The sequence below is a fragment of the Anomalospiza imberbis genome, chromosome 1 (genome assembly GCF_031753505.1).
Source record: "Anomalospiza imberbis isolate Cuckoo-Finch-1a 21T00152 chromosome 1, ASM3175350v1, whole genome shotgun sequence".
Classification (NCBI taxonomy): domain Eukaryota; kingdom Metazoa; phylum Chordata; class Aves; order Passeriformes; family Viduidae; genus Anomalospiza; species Anomalospiza imberbis.
Genome location: NC_089681.1, coordinates 89,672,060 through 89,690,492, shown reverse-complemented (window position 1 = coordinate 89,690,492; position 18,433 = coordinate 89,672,060). Strand labels below are relative to the sequence as shown.

The window sequence follows — 18,433 nt, the reverse complement described above, 5'->3', positions numbered from 1 at the left end:
GAACAAAATGGATCAAGCTCCATATACCATGTGTGCAAGAGTTCCCAGCAGAATAAGCATCTGCTCTGAGCATTTTTTTATTAAAAACTGAAAATACTAACAACCCCGACATGCATAGCAGAAATTGTGAAACAGAAGCAAGTGACCCATACACATGTGAACAAGCTAATATTCAGCCCTGTGGTGACCTTGCATTAGTGCTGTGGTTTGTTCTTCTTCCTATTATTCTTCACTCTCTTTTTAGATCCCCATTTCGTCTCACAGCTACTTGTTCAGCTACTTTGTTTGCACACAGGAGACAGCTCGTGTGACAAGTGCCTGCTGCAACCCTTTGGGCACTGTCTGAGAGAAAAAGCTGAAATGACTTACAGTCTTCTGCCTGGTGACAGCCTACTTGTTCCTCACCACTGCACTGCTCAGTACGTCTTTGATCTACACTTCTGTTGGGCAACACACACAGCATGCATTTTGTACTTAGTCCTCCCTGTTGTTTCAATTGACATTGTTAAAGCAGCCATAAACTACTTTATGCACCTTGGGTATGCATGAGACGCATACTTCCAAGGGCTCGCCTGGTGCAAGTGTTCTTCCCCTGGTTAGGAATCACCTGTGAGATTCATATCTACAGAGTTCAGTGAGTGCAAAATCTCCACCATCCCTTGGCATGGTGATGCATGGAGGTTGTGACAGGGCTTGACCAGTCGTTCTTCAAATTTCCATGTTTTCCAGGGTTTTGCATTCTGCATAACACAGAGTTGAGGAGGGCAAAGAGAGTATGGGAGTGAGAACATCAATTTGGATTTTATCTTCTATTAACAGAAATGAGTGTTTGAAAGCTGAGACATGAGCCAGGGCTCAGGGGACCTTATCACTTTCTACAGTGACCTGAAAGGAGAGCGCAGCCAGGTGGGGAGCAGCCTATTCTGCCAGGCAACCTGCGACAGGACAAGAGGACACAGTCTCAAGCTGCACCAGGGGAAGTTTAGTTTGGAAATTAGAAATAATTTCTTCACAGAAAAGGTGATTAGACACTGGAATGGGCTGCCCAGAGAGGTGGTGGAGACACCGTCTCCACAGGTGTTTAAGGAAGGACATGACATGGCACTCAGTGCCATGGTCTAGTTGACACGGTGGTGATGCATCATAGGTTGGACGCGAGGATCTCAAAGGTCTTTTCCAACCTAACCGATGCTGTGATTCTGTGAAGGCAATGTTTGTTTGTCACACAACCCATGGCTGCCCTCTCTCACAGGTATCACATATTGTCCCTGCCCAGCAGGCTTGGCCTCCACCTGCACTTGACAGAGCACACCTTGCTTTGATTTAAGCGGATACAACGCCGGGTGACCAGCTCCGGGCAGTGGCGGCTGAGGGCGGCTGAGGGAGCCCGGCCAGCGGCCCCAGCGCGCCGCGACCCCGCGGGCACGGCGGGGGGCGCCACAGAGCGAGCACAGCACACGCCCGCGCGGCCATGGCGGCGTTGATTGGCGGCGGCGGCGGCCCGCAGCCATGAGAGACGGCTTCTGATTGGTCCGCAGGTGCGGACCCGGGCGGGGCGGGGCGGCGGAGGGTACATAAGGAGGGACCGGCGCTGGCGGCGCGCAGGCGGTGAGGGGTGCGGGACGGGCGCTGCGGGGTCCGGGCGTGGACGGCGGCGGGCGACGCGCGCGGGGCTCAGCCCGTGGCGACAGCGGCGGCGGCCGCTCCGGGTGTCCGTGGAGGCAGCACAGAACCGGCTGTCCCCAACCATGCTGTGCTATGTGACCAGGCCGGACGCGGTGGTGATGGAGGTGGAGGTAGAGGCAAAAGCCAACGGCGAGGACTGCCTCAACCAGGTGAGGGGCTTCCCGCCGCCCGCCCGCCGGGCGCCGGCGCTCGGGGCCGGGCTGTGACGAGCGCAGCGGTGCCCACGGGGCAGCACCGGGCGCCGGTGCCCGGCGGCCGCGCTGCTCCCCTGCCAGCCCGCCGCCCTCTCCCCGCGGCGGGGCCCGGGCGCCAGGCGAGGGGCGGCGGTGGCGCGGGGCTGGGCCGTGCGGGGGCGGCCGCGGCGGTGGGGGCGGGGAGCGCCGCAGCGTCCCCGCTTCCCTTACGCTTTGGGTTTTTTATTTTCCGTATTTTTCTTTTTTTCCCAACCCCTTCTCCATGTTAAATGCAGAAGGTGCTGCATCCCACGCCACGGGGCTCTCCGGCCCTTCTCCCGTGGGAAGCGCAGGCCCGGGCCTCGCCACGGAATCCCGCTGGAAGTGTCCCTGGGGAGGGAACAGGAGTGGGGCCAGAGGCGGGGGATGTAGCACCCACTGCATTCAGACCTCCGCATCGGGGGCCGAGCGGGCTGGAGCTGCCGTCCAGGTGTATTCTCGCCTTTCTGTCACCACCGCCTTGCTGTGGCTGCTGTGGGGATGCTGGGGGAGACAGACGAGCCGTCCGGTCTGCTGGTGGCACCTAAATAAAACTTGTGGGTTTGCTCCTCTGTGCCCAGCAAGTGCTAATGTCTGTGATGCTGAGTATCAGATATTCTACTCTTGTGGAAATCGTTGATCCTCTGAAGTGCCTGTCCTGGGGGTGAAATTTGACTGTGGAAGCCCACGTGTATTTTGGCTAGTGGGAAAATTCCTAGTTCGTGCATAGTGCTTTTTTCTGGGCTGTTTTGTATGCGACCTAAAATCTAAGTGATTAAACCTTTGTATGAAGGTGCTAACAGCAGGATTATATGTGTGGTTTTAAGTGAGCAGTCTGAAAGACCACTTCAGAAGTTCTTTTTCATTGTCATGTTGTAGCCTGATTGTAAAGAATCTTATTCTTTCAGGTTTGCAGAAGGTTGGGGATTATAGAAGTTGATTATTTTGGACTGCAGTTCACTGGCAGCAAAGGGGAGAATCTATGGCTGAATTTGAGGAACAGGATCTCCCAGCAGATGGATGGTTTAGCCCCTTATCGATTGAAATTGAGAGTCAAGTTTTTTGTTGAGCCACATCTTATCTTACAGGAACAGACAAGGTAAGTAAATATGGTTGTAAGCACATTTAATTTAATACTTTGTTTTCAGTTCCTGTAACTTACAAAAGTGATTGCACACTGTTTTTATTTCTTTTATCATATAGTAATTTTGTTTGACTTTTCTGTGTAGTTTTAAACTCTTAGTCTTTTTGAAATTTCATTATTGCTTTTTTTTTTTTTTTTTAGAAAAAATGTAATTAAATTGGCAACATTAAACCTCATGTAGCTGCCAGTAAGTAATGAGTGTGAGTAATTTTTGGAGCACTTAGTGCTGGAACTGGAAGAAACTAAGCTACCAGTAGCAAACTTTTTATATGGTATTTGTGTGTCCGATAGTAACCTCTGTTCTGTGGTGTTACTCTAGGTCATTCTGAACTACTAGTACAGAAAGGCAGGAAACAATTCCTCCCACAGTGCAAAAAAAACTTGCTGAATTCCTTTTTGTCTGGTATTATGTTACAGTAACTTTCATATAGCTACAGGCCCTTAGAGGCTACAAAAGAAACAGCTGTCTGGCTGCTTCTGTGGCAAGTCCTCTTAACTAAATTGTCATACTGTTATTAAAGCAGAAGAAATGGTCTTCTAAGATTAGTAGGGAACACTTGCTTTTACTCCTTGAGTTTGATTACCACATGAGTTGCAACAGAATTATCTTTAAAGAATGCTGTACACATGTGTATTTAATGCTGACCTTCCATCTACTTTTTCCTGTTAGTTTTGGATAGTACAGTTAATATGAATGGGGCCAGTTGAAATCTAGTGTCTGTATGATAATGCCAAAACCCATTTTCACTACTCACCTGAATTTGTTACTCTCATTAACTTAGTACTTTCAGAATTAAGATCTTGAGCACAACATGGTGCTTTTGCATAGAATGTCTGAAGAATTTGGTCAGAGGCTGAAGGTCTGATTTGATGTTTATTTCACAGGAAAAAGGTTTTGAGTTTACTTTTTGATCTAATGTGTAGGGGACAGGCTTTTGGGAAGCAGTGGTTCCAGCTCATCAATATGGTTGAAGTTTTCAGAATGCTATGGTGGTAGACCACATGGTTGTCCTGGATAATAGTTTCACTTAGGTAAATGCATTTAAACTGAATTCCAGTTCTGATGTACTTTTATTTAGGAAATAATTTCTGCTATCCATGACATATGGTAGAGTATTTTTCCTTAAAGAAACTCTTATTTAAATATTCTTGGTAAGTATAAAACCAAATAACAAATGAGATTTACGTTGAACAAAAGGAGCCAGACAATTTCATACCTGATGAGGCAGAAGAGATTACCCTGAGCATGTTGGGTGTGTCTCCGCTCACAAGGCAAATCAGGGAGAAAATCTGAGGAAACCTCAAAGTGGCATTTTTATGCTATCATTGATAAATGCTTGTTCAACTTCACAAGGCTTTTACAGATGTCTGTGTCCCTGCCTTCAGCACTGTCAGTGCAAGACCTGGCAGGAGGTGGAAGTTAATAGAGAGGTTGAACTGGTGAAACATGCCCCAAGGGCCTCAAATACTGGCTTGTGTAGCTAAAATGTAACAGAGTTTATACACCTACATCAAAGAAGCAAGTATTTCTCCACTGTAAAGATGATTTAAAAGGATGTAGGTGGGGCAAGCTTTCTTTTATGTATTAAGACTGTTCTGAAACTAACATTTTTAACAAACAATTTAAAAATTAATCCAAGCTTAAGCATCAGAAGAGATATATTAAAACCAAATATAAGTTGTATGTCAAGTTGTAATAACTGCCTTTTAGTTGTGTAAGCCCAGTAGTCCACATGTAGCAGACCTAGAATTCCAGAGCCTGTGGTAAATGTCTGTTCTCCTGGATTGTTGACACTGGGTTTTAGTAGAGTGGCTTTTTTTCCTACTGAAATCTTCTTGAGGATTTACATATACATGTAACTGTGAATTCATACTTAGTTTGTGTGTAAACATCAAGGAAATGATTAAAAACTTGTAAACCTGTTGCCAAACTTAAAAATCAATAGGTATATCATAGAATTGCAAGGATTAGCTGTACAGTTAAAGCTGACACATTGTTTCATATTTGTCTGCAAAGTCTTGATGGAGAAAGTGATGGGTATCCTTAGTTTCCTTTAGTTGTTGTGCCCATATTTGAGGTATGGGGTGTTTCTGGCAGAGCTGTTGTCTTGTCCTGTGTGTCAAGAACACTGGGGAAGTTTTCCAGTCTTCTGCTTGCACCTTCTGATCCTATTTTTATATATAAATTAGATACATGTTGAGACTGCTTTTGAAATCTGAGAAGCTACAGGTAATTCTAAATTTTGTTGATGAGCTTCATCATTATTATAATGGCAAGCGCCGTGACTGAGTTACCAGTTTTTTTTCTGTGTACTTGGGAAACTTTGCCAGCCCCAGTTGCAGTGCTTCATTAGAGACCCTTGCCTTGCCGTTCAGTTTAAAACTCAGGTGTGTGTTTGTTTGCAGCAATTTAATGTTCACATGCTGTGAAACCAATCTGGCAACAGAATGTTGACCTCTGCTTCTGTTACCTTTAATCAGCCCAGAGCAAGATTACAGCCAATTTTAATATTCTTATACAAGGCAACCTTCTTGCACAGAGCACAAAGACAGAACAGGTTATAATTGTACCTCTGACCACTGTGGCAACAAGCCACATTCACTAAGTGCTTTGGGAATCTGAGAATTGTGTGGGGAAACCCTTTCTACTGCACTTTTTTTACAGGGTTAAAAGCAGTTTATTTCTATTCTTCTTTGGATCGCAACTTTTAGGCTTATTTGACTACCTGGTACTGAATTGCACCACATGATTTCATAGTTTAGAATTGTTTTCAATGGAATAAAAGTGCTTCAGTGCAAGAATGAAATTCAATCTGCTGCTGTCAGAGATTTACAAACAGGTCTGAGATGTGAACAGTGTGGCTTTAGAGGAGTTTAAAGAGCAAGCTCTAAGTTTTCTTTATCATGGGAAGTCATATTGCTTGAAAAGGATTATCTCTTTGCTTAAAGACACATGTGATGGTCCAAGATCGAGATCATAACGCTGGCTTGTGTCTTGTTCATTTTTACTCTTTCCTGTATTTCTTTGATAGGTCGTGCAACAGTTGGGGAGGTGGGGGGAAGCAAGCCTGCTTTTCACTTCTTTACTGAATGACTTGTGGGTGGTTCATGTATCAAATGTTGTGAAGTGTTGAATTGCAGTTAGGAGCTAAGGCTTAGAGAAAGGATTATACTTCGCAAATCGGATTTTTCAGGAGACTTTTTGCCGGGGGTGGGCCGGGAGGAGGTGCCCAGGAGCGGTGCGGCCCAGGCGGTCCCGTCATGCCGGGTATCCGAGGGCAGTGATCGGCAGTGGCCGCGGCCCGGCGGCGCTGGGGCTCAGCCTGAGAGCCAGCTTCGGTTTGGGATATCGCAACCCCTGCCCATGGCAGAGAGCTCCGAGCATCGGCCACAGCCTGGTGTGGAACGTGGAGCAGAGGAGTCTTGAAACTTCACCCACCTTTTACCGGGAAGAGTGTTTGCAGAGCTGCCCAAGAGACCAATGGTGCCTGGCAGCAGTCTGGGAGAATGATGGGTTTAGGTTTTAAATTCAGCATTATTTGTCTTGTTTGGCACGACTAAAAAAACAAATATTCACACATAAGCCACAAAATATGTCAAATTCTAGTGAGCCACACAATATCATGAAGCATTCAAAAAAGCTGCATTTTGCCAACCTTGAAAGTGGCAATTATTGTTTTTGAGATTGTTAAAAAGTTGTGTGATGTTTGCCAGTATTTGAATTACACTTATAAAGTACACTTTTTTGCTGTGTTGTCCAGTGGTATTGATGAACTAGTTGAAATTAAGAATGACCTTAAATCTGTTGAGGAGTCAGATACATGCAGTAGGTAACAGGATGGTTTTCTTGCTTTTTATCCTATAACATTGGGTAGCCAGTGCAGCAGTGATGTGGCCTTTGTTACAAGGCAATGGAAGTGTGTATGACTGGCACTGGGGTGAGTTTAATGGATCTGTTGTCTAAGCCAGAGTTAAACTGCAGTTGGTAACCTTTTATCCACTCTGCTATGAGCAAGGAAGAACAAAGATAGTGAGGAGCATTAAAAAAGCAAAAAACGTTGCTTTTTAAATGTAGGGTGGCCTTGTCTGCTTTTAAAATCAGAATTCTATAGATTTAGAAGTCTTTATCAGTATATTTTTAGGGAGAACAATCATGCCTCTTAATTTTTATTTTAGACTACTGAGCGGTAAATGTACTCCACAGTAGGTAAGAGCCTTAACCTGTGGTACAGGATCATGCCCCAAAGAGAACAGGTAGTTCCTTGGGAAGTATGCCAAGATTCTTGCCCATAGTCTGGCAAGAGAATGAGATTTTTTTTTGGCTATGCTTCTAGGGGTCATTAGTCATATGCAGACACCTCTTTGGTAAAGTATTGTCACTTCTTCCACTGACAGCTAAGTTTAGAGCTTAAAATTTTTAGCTACCTATTTGTTCTGTTTCCCTTGCCTTGATTTAAAAAAAATAGTAGAAACTACTAGTAGTAGTGCAGAGCCTTGATTCCTAATGCACGTAATTGTCTTCAATGAGTTACAAAAGAAAATATGATGATGTGCTACATGTACTTTTTGTGGAGTTCTTACTGCCAGTTCATGGGGATGAACACTAAGTGATTTGCCCTCTCTTAGAATTCCATTGTAGTGAAGTTCTGATGTCTCTTTCTAGTACTAATGTTCAGTATCATCAGCCTGCATAAATTGCTTCAGAGGGAGGCAAAAAGCAATTAATGTGATTGATATCTGGGTCTGTGGCTTTGGTTTGATAGCTATACTTTTTTGTGAAATGGACCATCTGCTGAAATCTCCTCGCAACCTCCCTTTCTACAGTTTTTGTATCGAATTGTTTACATCCAACTGCAGTATATTAATCACACCACATTTTACTGAGTGCTTTGTATGTACATAAGTCTTAAATTATATGCAGAACATGGATCCAAAAATAAGGATGCAAAATGAATATAAAATCGCAGTGCAGCTAATGCTTGAAGAAAATCTGTGATCCTGTTCTAATTGTGAAACTGCCCTTTGTTCTTTTGGAAAAGAAGAAATCTGTCTGGACAGTGACTGATGGAGTGTAGCTTTGGCAAACTTAATGTGTTGCCCTCTAGTCAGTATTCTTATGTAGTGTTTTGGGCTACCAAACTCAGAGGAAATGTTCCACAATTGAATACACAGGTATGTCTAGGTAGCATGGGGTTCAGAGGGGAAGAAAAGGCTGTTTTGGGTTACAGAGACTGTCTTTCATACTGATGCTATCACGTGTAGAGAACTTGGGCTACAAGCGCAGTGGGAAGTTCTGTTTGTCCTTAAAGTTGCCACTAGTTGATCAATGTCCCAAAATGTCTGGCAGGTGTTAAGATAACTAGGAGTCACAACAATTAATGGGCAAAGTTCAGCGTTGTGAAGATTTAAAGACTAAATGAAGCCTTGGCAAGGGTAGTATAAAGCTGCAGAACGTGCAAAGAGAATGTGGGGGCTGGGACAAGGTCAGACATACCTTTTGTCTGACTTCACTTACTTCTCAAATTTGTAACATGCAATATTAATGTGTCAAGTGCAACTGAAGTGTGAATGATGCAGAAACAAAATCATTTAGTTTCTTATATGGTGGATCAACTTTAGATTTTGTACCAGCAATGTTGGAAATGCAACCTTTAGGGACCGTAAAAACAGTCCAGTTTTTAGTTTTAACAGTTCATTGTTCTAAAACTAGCTAGGTAAAAATTCCATTGTCTAAAATACTAGTGCTGAAATAATATCTTGAAAAAAATGTATCCTCTTATTGTACGACCTGACTATATTTAGAGGTGAGCAAAGTCTTAATTTTATTTTTTAATCATATCTAAAGGTTCCAAGAGAGAGGAGGGGTGGAGGATTGTGTATGAAGTGATTAGGTCACAATCTAATTTAGAAAAACGTACATAAATCCTTTATTGTAACTAATAGTATCTGTGATATGAGCGGGTTTTCTACAGGTTTTCTGTTGGGTCCTTTAGAATTTGCAGAAATAGATAAGGAACTACATCAAAGATCCTAATGCTTTAGTTTTGCTTGACTCTATTCAGCAAGAAAATCACATTCTTAGGCCTTTTTCTTGAAGGATCAAAAGATTTTGTCTGCGGCTCCCTTCCTCAGTCTTGCTCTCTCCCTCCCTTGCTGCCCCTTCTCCTTAACTTCATCCCTACCCTGCCTTCCCCTAAACAAAACTCCAGGATTATCCAACATAGCCACAACCACGTGTCAGCCAAGATGGCTCCAGCCACATGGCATGGCACCATCTTCTGCTTTCTCTTTCCCTAAATCCCTTTCTTCTCTTTCTCCCCCATTCTCCGCCCCTTCCCTGTCTCTCATAAACCAACTCCCCCTTCAGCTCCTAATTCCCACCTTTCGCTCGGGGAAGAAGCTGAGAAACCAAAACCCAAAGCTAAAATAATTTTGTAATACCAGTTTTAACAGCCTTGTATATTTAGTTGAATTGTAAATTGTACTTCATTATCTCCTTTTCCTGTTATTCCAAGAGCAGGATGACATACTTCTCGGCAATCCATACCCCTTTTTTCCATATTTTGGGTAGTTCACCAGGGGCAAACCACTCAAAGGTGCAGGGTACCCCGAAAAGATTTTTCTTTTGCAGAGTCCCTGGCTCCCTGTAACCTCCGCAGTTCCCAATCCCTATCCACTTGTTCTAGCTGAAAAGAGCTTGTCAGCTAGAACTTTTATCCTAAAACCCTCTAACCTTTTTATCATTCTTATCCCATACCTGTCTTATCTTCATTTCCCTCCCGTCCCCATGAAGTAGTTTTTACAATTATGCTTTTCTAGTTTAAGTGTGTGTTCATATTGCAGATTGTCTGTCCTGTTACCAGTTTTAGAAAGCAGGGGCCTGTCAGGTCACAAGGGTAGATGCAACAAGAAACAGTTTTCAATTGTTTCTTGAATAGCGAGGGTTCAGATAGTATTAGACTGCTGAACCAGAATCGCTTTTGGGTTTATGCTGTCCTCAGTAGGTTCTGAGGGTGACTGATAACCTAAAATGGTGACTGGGAAAGTATTTTGCAATTTTTTGTGGTGAATAACCCCTACCTCTATCTTCCCATGGGCCTTGGAGATCCGGGTGGGAGGGAAGATAATGGAGGGGGGGATGACCTAAAACAGGGGGTCTTCTGGATTAAACTGTTTGGAAGGTGAAAGCAGTGGTAAAGGTCAGATCCAAGGGTAAGGATCTGAGGCCACAAACCTGTGTGGAGTCTGGGAGGCTCCAGGTGTTTTCCTGTCTCTGAGAGGGGGAGCAGAAGTCGATGCCATGGCCTAAAACTGGGGGTTGTGGTGGTTCAAAAAGCCAGTTGGAAAAGGTAAGACACCATTGGGCCAGTCATTCACTGTCCTCTTATGGGTGCAGTTTAGGTTATTTAGGTGCAGATGGACTGAATTTGCATAAAGTTACTTTGCAATAACCGTCCTTTCTATGTGCTGTTTGTTCTATTTATCAAAAAAATGCCAAGTTGCGGAGTTTTGTGAGATGTTTTCCCTTACATGATGTGAGCCAGTTATGGGAAGTTACTGCACATTCGCTGATGTGATGCTACTTCACATTGTGCCTTAAACTTATTTGTCTTCCTATGCCATTACTGGCTTTGTGGTAACGGAATGTGTTAAGCCATGCATCTGCTGTATCTGTTTCTGTAATTCATCTGTATTTGCAGGAGCAATATTTTGGTTTTCAGCTCCCCTTGAGGTGTCCATAAGGTCTTCTCAGCCAGAAGAGAACTCTTGACTTTACGTTGTGTAGTCAGTGCTGTCATATGAAAAAAACCCTGAAGATACAAGAATTTAGGTGTGGTAGTTGTAAATGTGTTTTAGCTAATGAGAAAAAAAAAAGTCTAATCTTTCTTTGAAATGCTGTAATTAGTACTTTAAATGACTGGAAATCCTGTTCTGGTATTGTCAGAGGATCAAGAGTGCATAAGAATGTCTTTATTTTATGAAATGTTGATTGGAGTTAGGGAAAGGCCTACTTTTTGAATGTATTTTGGCTCTGCTGTTTTTGTAATTTATACTGAATTCTTTCGATTTATGTGTTGAGCACAAAAAAGAGTCTGTACAACAAAATAATTTTAAAAGGCCACAGATATGCCTTTCTGGGGCCCAAGCCTAAAGAGCTGTTACTCTGCAAGGTAGGAGAAACACATGGGAGCAGAGGTTTGACTCTCTCTCAAAGAAAAAGAGCCTAAAGAAGGCATAACCTGCTGACAGTGGAGACAACTGTCTGAAGTTCTGGTCCTCCTGCCACCTCAGGTTGTGTCCTGCACAGTGTGAGGACACTGGCTTCCACCAGACCCCCCTCTAGAAGTGCTGAAGAGTGTAGGTTGATGTTTATACTTGAGAGTGATGTGATTAAGCACTTGCATCACAACTAGCATGATGCTCTAACATAACAAATGGTTTGCATAGGGAAGTGTTAGAGCTGTGAATTCTTGCAGGAAGTGGACTGTAGGAAAGCTTACAGGATAATTTAATACCAGCTCTTGTTTTGTCCTGATTCAAAAAGTTGTGGATATGAGGTATCTTTTGGTTGGTATCTTCTTAGCTGCAACATTTACCAATAGAGCTAAGAAAGAACACAGCTTTTGCAAGTTCGGTAATTGCTCATAATGCTGAAAAAAGTCCTGTTTGCCTTGTGGTACTGAGGAATTATAGAATGCTACAACGGAATATATGTAAGATATTCAAAATTCCAATTGGAAGGAAAGCTCATCACTTATTAGCATCTTCAACTTCAGTGATGAGAGATTAAATACAGAGCTTCAGTAAAGCTTTTCTTAAAAGTAGATTAGATTTCATTTTAGAAGAGTAAATGTCCTGTTCCTGTGGAAGCCAAGACACATCCCTGTGGGTGCTAGGCTTCATTTATTGAAAGATTTTTTTCAGTGATACATAATTTTCCCATCTGGCTTCCATAAATATGTTGAGCCTTAAATGGTAAGAAATTTATATTGTGTCCCCTGAAGGGAAACAAGGATGATCTATAGAAGTTAGGCTGACCCATAGGGGATAATGACATGCTGCTGTTAATGTTGGTAAAAATGTTGATTTGTCTGTCAAGTAACCTATTAGATAATTAAGAACAGCTTTTTGAATTTTCAGCAAGCTGTCAAACCTGCCTTGGTCTCAAGTGCAAAGGTTGGTCTGACGAATGCTTACACCATAGCTGTTTTTCTATTTCATTCCCTAATGCCTTTTCAGGTATTTCAAGTTACTCTGTTAATCATGTTCCTGGCAAAAACACCATGGCTGTAGTGGCAGGGCATTTCCACTGTGTAGAGAGAGTATGGCTTCCCCTTTTGCAAAACAGAAGTATGTATGTTTTGAGATGCTCTTCCCAAATTTGCTTTTGTGAAATGAAGAATAACTTGTAAATCGCAACAAAAATGTAAACATGGGAAACTAATTGAAATCTTTCATTGATATTTTACTCACTAAATTGAAATAACTAAGTGGCCTTAGGAGTTAAAGCAGTTCTTATTCTTGAGATACGCAGGAGGGTGGCGAAGTGCTCTTTTCTTTTAGTAGTGATTTTAGATGCCATCTTCAGTTGTAGCTTCATGTTTAAGAGTAAGTAAAGAATAAGATGGAGGCCCTTTTCTTTCCCTTGTGCCAGACTTCATCTGCTTGGTACATTCATTGCAAATTTTTGATTACCAAACATAACTGAGATGTTACTTGTTACATGTCTTGATTACAGATATCATGTAACAATTTGTGTAAGCAAATGTTTGGTTGTGTTGCAGGCATATGTTTTTCTTGCATATAAAAGAAGATCTTCTTGCTGGTAATCTTCAGTGTTCTTCAGAGCATGCAATTGAACTTAGTGCATTGTTGGCACAGATGAAGTTTGGAGATTATAACCAGAACACTGCCAAGTACAATTATGAAGAGTTGTGTGCAAAAGAGCTCACCACTACCATTTTGGAGAGGTAAAAAGCACAATGATCTAGTTTCCTTTTTGGAGACCGACAGCAGAAGATTTTGTTAGGCATTTAATTGCTGGTAATATAGTGTAAACCAGTAATTCAACAATAATAGCTTTGGAGATCAAAATCTCCAGCCTGAATGTTTGATGTTCTGATTTCAATTAAATTTTTAAACTCAGTTATGAGGTGTTTTTTTTTGGTTTTGTTTTTTTTTCTAATGAAAACATGGGGAAATGCAGACATTTAAGTACCTGGAGCAGGGTATTTAAATTGTAAGTATGTCTTAGACCTAAGGAATTTATCTGGCTTAGTACCCTTACTCTGAAAAGTAAACAGAATTCTGAAACATCTTCATAGCTCAATTCCTGAATATTAGGAAACAATCAGTGTGTCATACTTTTCTGTAGTGTTTTCTTTAACTATGAACTTAGTGGTAGCTCAGAGAAATATGTTGGGGGTGGTGGTGTTATTTGGAAAGCCTTGATTATATGTAGCTTTTTGATTTCTAAGCAAATGCACAGTATTTCCCCCTTGATATTCTCAGGATGTTTTGGTAATTCTCAACTATTTCCAGTTCATAATTGCTGGAAATCTATAGACAGATAAAGCAGGTCAGGAGCATTTACTAATCTGTTTAACTAGGTCATCTAAAAACCCATGTTAAAACAAGCTGCTGACAGTAACAGCAGATACTTGAATTATTTCACCTATCCTTAATCTTTTTATCAACAGCATTATTACAAAGCACAAGGAGCTAGAAGGTCTAAGTCAAGCATCTGCTGAATACCAGATTCTACAGATTGTTACAACACTGGAGAACTATGGGGTGGAGTGGCACTCGGTGAGAGATAGTGAAGGGCAAAAACTCCTTATTGGTGTTGGACCTGAAGGCATATCCATCTGCAAAGATGACTTCAGTCCAATCAACAGGTATGTGTTTCCTGGAACCATTGGCATGATCAATTTTTCAAAAATATGGAGCACACCTCTAGTTGTCACATAAATACACAAAATTGCTCTGAGAATTACTATAAGTGACTATTGGGGTATAGGGTCTGAGGGAAGTACCCGCTTGTAATCAAGATAAACAAATGACCTTTATTACCTTGATTTTTATATATATTTTTGAGGCAGCATCTTCAACCAGCATTGCTGACTACCATCAGAAATCATTGTAACTTCTGGTAAAAATGCACTGTAATAGTTTGTGGAAAATGCCCTAATCCTTAACAACTAAATAACCTTTCTTTTTTGACATTAATTTATAGGATTGCTTATCCTGTTGTTCAAATGGCAACTCAGTCTGGAAAGAATGTATATCTGACTGTTACCAAGGAGTCTGGTAATAGTGTAGTTCTCTTGTTTAAGATGATCAGTACAAGGGCAGCAAGTGGACTCTACAGAGCAATTACAGAGACACATGCATTTTACAGGTCAGTATTGCCCCTAGAGTCATGTGCTGCTGCTCTTCTCCAGTGTTTGATCTGAGTGCTTAAGCAGTCAGCAGTCTGACTGCACTTTGGAAATGCTTTGCAAAATTCCATTGTATTTGCAGCCTTTCTTTTCCTCTGAAGTCCAGAAGCTGAACAGGTTTTTGCTGCTTTCCATTTTGTGGGGTGGGAATAACAATAAAAATAAGCAAAATTTTCCCACTGTGAATAACAGCATTTCAGAGTATAAACTTTTTATGTTCCTTGATACTTAAGCAATACGTACATTTTTTGTTCCTACGTTAGAGACAGTGAAAGCAGTGGGGAAGATCCTGTCATTCAGAATGTGTAGATCCTTTATTTGGATCCTTCAATTGTTACGGTATCTGCATGCTACCTTCCCATCCCATATATTTAAACCTTCTTACAGGTCCTCTCTCTTTGCTCACATGCTCGAGATTTTGCTTCATGCCAGCAGCTATCCACTGTCTCTGTCCTGTTCTTTGAGGGTGGGGTGCTATACTCATTTGTTGGTGGGCAACTTTTCAACCCCCTTTCATTCCTACTGTGGTGTCCAACACTGATCAGCAAGACTAGCTGTCAAACACACTTAGCAGTGTTTTCTTAAAATTAACTACCACATACTAGTTTAAATTACTTCTTGATCTTTGTATCTGCTTATAATTTTCTGTCCTTCACAGTTTGATTTTAATTTAAGCAGAATTTTAGTTTGGCAATAGCATTTGGCCATAAGCTTAGATCTTGAACCTTAGGCCCTGGGAGACTGTAGTCCTTCTGTTTTGTTTGTGTTTTCCTTCCTGTGTTGCCTAGAGAAGTGATATGCCTTAATAGGCTTCTGAAGATTCAACTGAATCACTGAAATCTGTGACAAGCATGGTTAGGGTAGCTGAAATGCACAGTGGCAAATACAAATGCCTTAATTCTCTACACTCCATTCACACTGGCTCCCTTTAGAATGACATCATATGTGGTAGCACAATAATACTGGCATATAAACTACTTGGTGGAAATTGGGTTAAAAACATTACTTGACTCTATGATAAAATTGAGAGCCAAAGACTCTTAACTGGAATTCTTTAGGGCAGCATTTGGAAATGCCATGCAAAAAGGTGTTGCCAGGCTGAACTGTGGATTAAGCAACTGTTTGCTGTTTGTTAGCATAATTCTTTTAAGTCCCTTCCATAGGCTGATTCCATTTTACCAGACACTTCACATTTTGAAGATGTAAAGTAATTGTCACTTTCCATTTTATACTTTTCAAAGGAGAATTTTCATGCAAAGATTATTGAAGAGCTTAAATATTACCTCAGACTGTTTAATTTGCTTTAATTTTAGTGCTGTTACTTCAGCTTTGGGAACAAATGACTGTAGGATTGTTCTACTGGTATTAACTAACCAAGTTTGCATTTGTCCTATTGCTTTATAGGTGTGACACTGTCACCAGTGCTGTCATGATGCAGTATAGTCGAGACTTAAAGGGTCACCTAGCATCTTTATTTCTGAATGAAAACATTAATCTTGGTAAAAAATATGTATTTGATATTAAAAGAACATCAAAAGAAGTTTATGATCATGCAAGGCGAGCTCTTTATAATGCTGGCATTGTGGATCTTGTTTCAAGAAGTGATCAAACCCCACCAAGTTCCCCTCTTAAGTCTTCAGAAAGCAGCATGAACTGTGACAACTGTGAGGGTCTCAGCTGCCAACAAACAAAAGCCCTGCAAGAGAAGCTGCGCAAGCTGAAGGAGTCCATGCTTTGTATGGTGTGTTGTGAAGAAGAGATAAATTCAACCTTTTGTCCCTGTGGCCACACAGTTTGCTGCAAGTCCTGTGCTTCCCAGTTACAGGTAAATGCAGTGCCCTTAAGCTGCGAGTTACCAGTTTGTGTGGAAGGTTTGAATTTTTTATATTTGATGGTGATGGATTAATATGTTTGTGTTGATGTTCTAGTAAAACTAATAAGATTTTGTTTGTGGCAAACTCATTTCAGAGAGCATTCTGTCTAAATGATGTGCTAAACATAGTTTGTGGTGAGGCTAAGAATGAGCTGCACACCTCTTGCTTCTCACCATATGCTGTCTTAAATATGGGATGATGGAAAAAGTGCTGTTATTGTGTATGTGAAGTCTGCAGGAAGTGCATACACTCTCAAAATACAAAGTAAACTAATTTCCCAATGTTTTTCCTTTCCAGTCGTGTCCTGTTTGCAGATCTTGTGTAGAGCATGTCCAGCACGTGTACTTGCCAACCCACACCAGTCTTCTCAATCTGACTGTGATATGATCTACGTACACACTTCAAATGCATCATGTGCTCTTCAAACTGCACTAATAAGAAATGCAGCCATTGATTTTGAAAGAAGGCAATCACTCTGGCACCTATCCACGATCAAAAGCAAAAAAAATACTGCATTTTTTAACATAAATATTCTTTGTTCAGCATGTCTAAAATGGTTTGGGACATCTTCTGAGAGTAGAGGTGTAATTGACTCATGTTCTTTCAAGAATGATCCCTAAGTTTGTAGCACAGCAGTGTTGCCACAAAGCTTGGTAACCCTGGAGAAATGTGGTGTAGACATGCAAATGTACCTGGTGAAAGCAATGCAGCCTTTTCTTTTATATGCTCTAAATCCTTTTTAGCACTGTTGTACTGTTTATTTTAATAGTAAGACTTGCTTTTACACGTAACAGTTTAGTAAGGCTCATAGCTTCTGCTTTTAGTAAAATGCGTTGAAGAGGAGAGATCTCTTTTTAAAAAATTAGTTCTTAAACTGAAGTTACAAGGCTTCACTAAGCACCTGTGCTTAACTCAGAATTCTGTTAAATAGAAAACAATTCTGAGAGTATAGCTTTGGAAAGGGAGGACAAGATTGTTAATCTTCAGGTGTTGAGGGTGAGTCCGGAAAGTCTTGTGGTTGCTAGTGTCCTGTGGAAGCACTGCTATGGCAGTTCATTCACAGCTCTCAGTGGGCAGGGTACTCCCAAGTTTCCCACAGTCCACTTCTAGCTGGTGGTCTTGGAAGCTGCAGGGAACTGCCCTTCAAGTTGGCTTTATTTTTGGTGACCGATTTTAAACTATTAAACATGCACCATTAATCTTTAACGGTTTTGTCTAATTTTAAATGCTTTCTTCAGTTAGCATCTTTAGCAGGAAATTACCTACCCAATAAAATGTTTTTCATTTCCACCCCCTACTTGGGCATTTTGGGCTCTGGTTTCCCAGTGTCTTCTCCAGGGTACAGAGAGAACTGGAGACCGTGTTTGGGTGCAATACTGGCTTAATCAAAGCTAGAAAAGTACACTGTCACTTTACTGAAATTCTCTGACTATACTTTTCATATTGCCTTAATGTAGCAGTAATGTGTGTTTATGCATCTGTTTCTTTGCACAGACATTTTGTCAAAATATTAAAACTCTACTTTTTTATGACACATTAGCATATAAACCTTACTCTAAGAGGGTATTTATTTTTTCACTTTGTAAAGAAAATTTTGTTTCCTCATGAAGCAAGAGCTTTGTCCTATATTGTAGGCAGCTTCTGTCTTTTTTATATTCAGATTAATAAAGGACTTTAAAAATCTTTGTATTATTGCTAAGACTGATTTTGTTCTGAAATTCACCTGAGGCATTACTGAACTGAAAACACAACGTAGTATTTTCATATTCACAGGCTTGAATATTTTGTCACGTTTGAGGTAATGAGGTTTTCTCAAGTGCATGCAAAGGAGGAAAGAAAACTGACATTTGTTACAGACAGTGAACTTTAAAACAGCTGACATATTCAAACTGTAGCATAGCCTTCCAAATTGACCTTGTGAAGAATATTTTCTACAGTAAATTGTCCCAAATCTGAGGCAATATACCTGTAGGTATATTACAGGGGAATGAGAGAAATTAAAGAATGCAGCTTGAGAGTAGAGGGTTGGAGTTTCAGTAGTCCTGTCAAGCAAGTTCTTAATTACAGATATGTTGG

General features: G+C 41.3%; 1 protein-coding gene across 1 annotated transcript; it reads left to right on the top strand.

Annotated features, from left to right (window-relative positions):
- The first annotated feature begins 1,614 nt into the window (after window positions 1-1,614).
- Window positions 1,615-18,040, top strand: MYLIP (myosin regulatory light chain interacting protein). The gene is made up of 7 exons (XM_068177462.1): window positions 1,615-1,835; window positions 2,807-2,997; window positions 12,828-13,013; window positions 13,743-13,940; window positions 14,279-14,443; window positions 15,888-16,308; window positions 16,655-18,040. The coding sequence occupies exons 1-7, from the start codon at window positions 1,749-1,751 to the stop codon at window positions 16,742-16,744; spliced, it is 1,338 nt and encodes a 445-aa protein (XP_068033563.1). The 5' UTR covers window positions 1,615-1,748; the 3' UTR covers window positions 16,745-18,040.
- The last annotated feature ends 393 nt before the right edge of the window (window positions 18,041-18,433 follow it).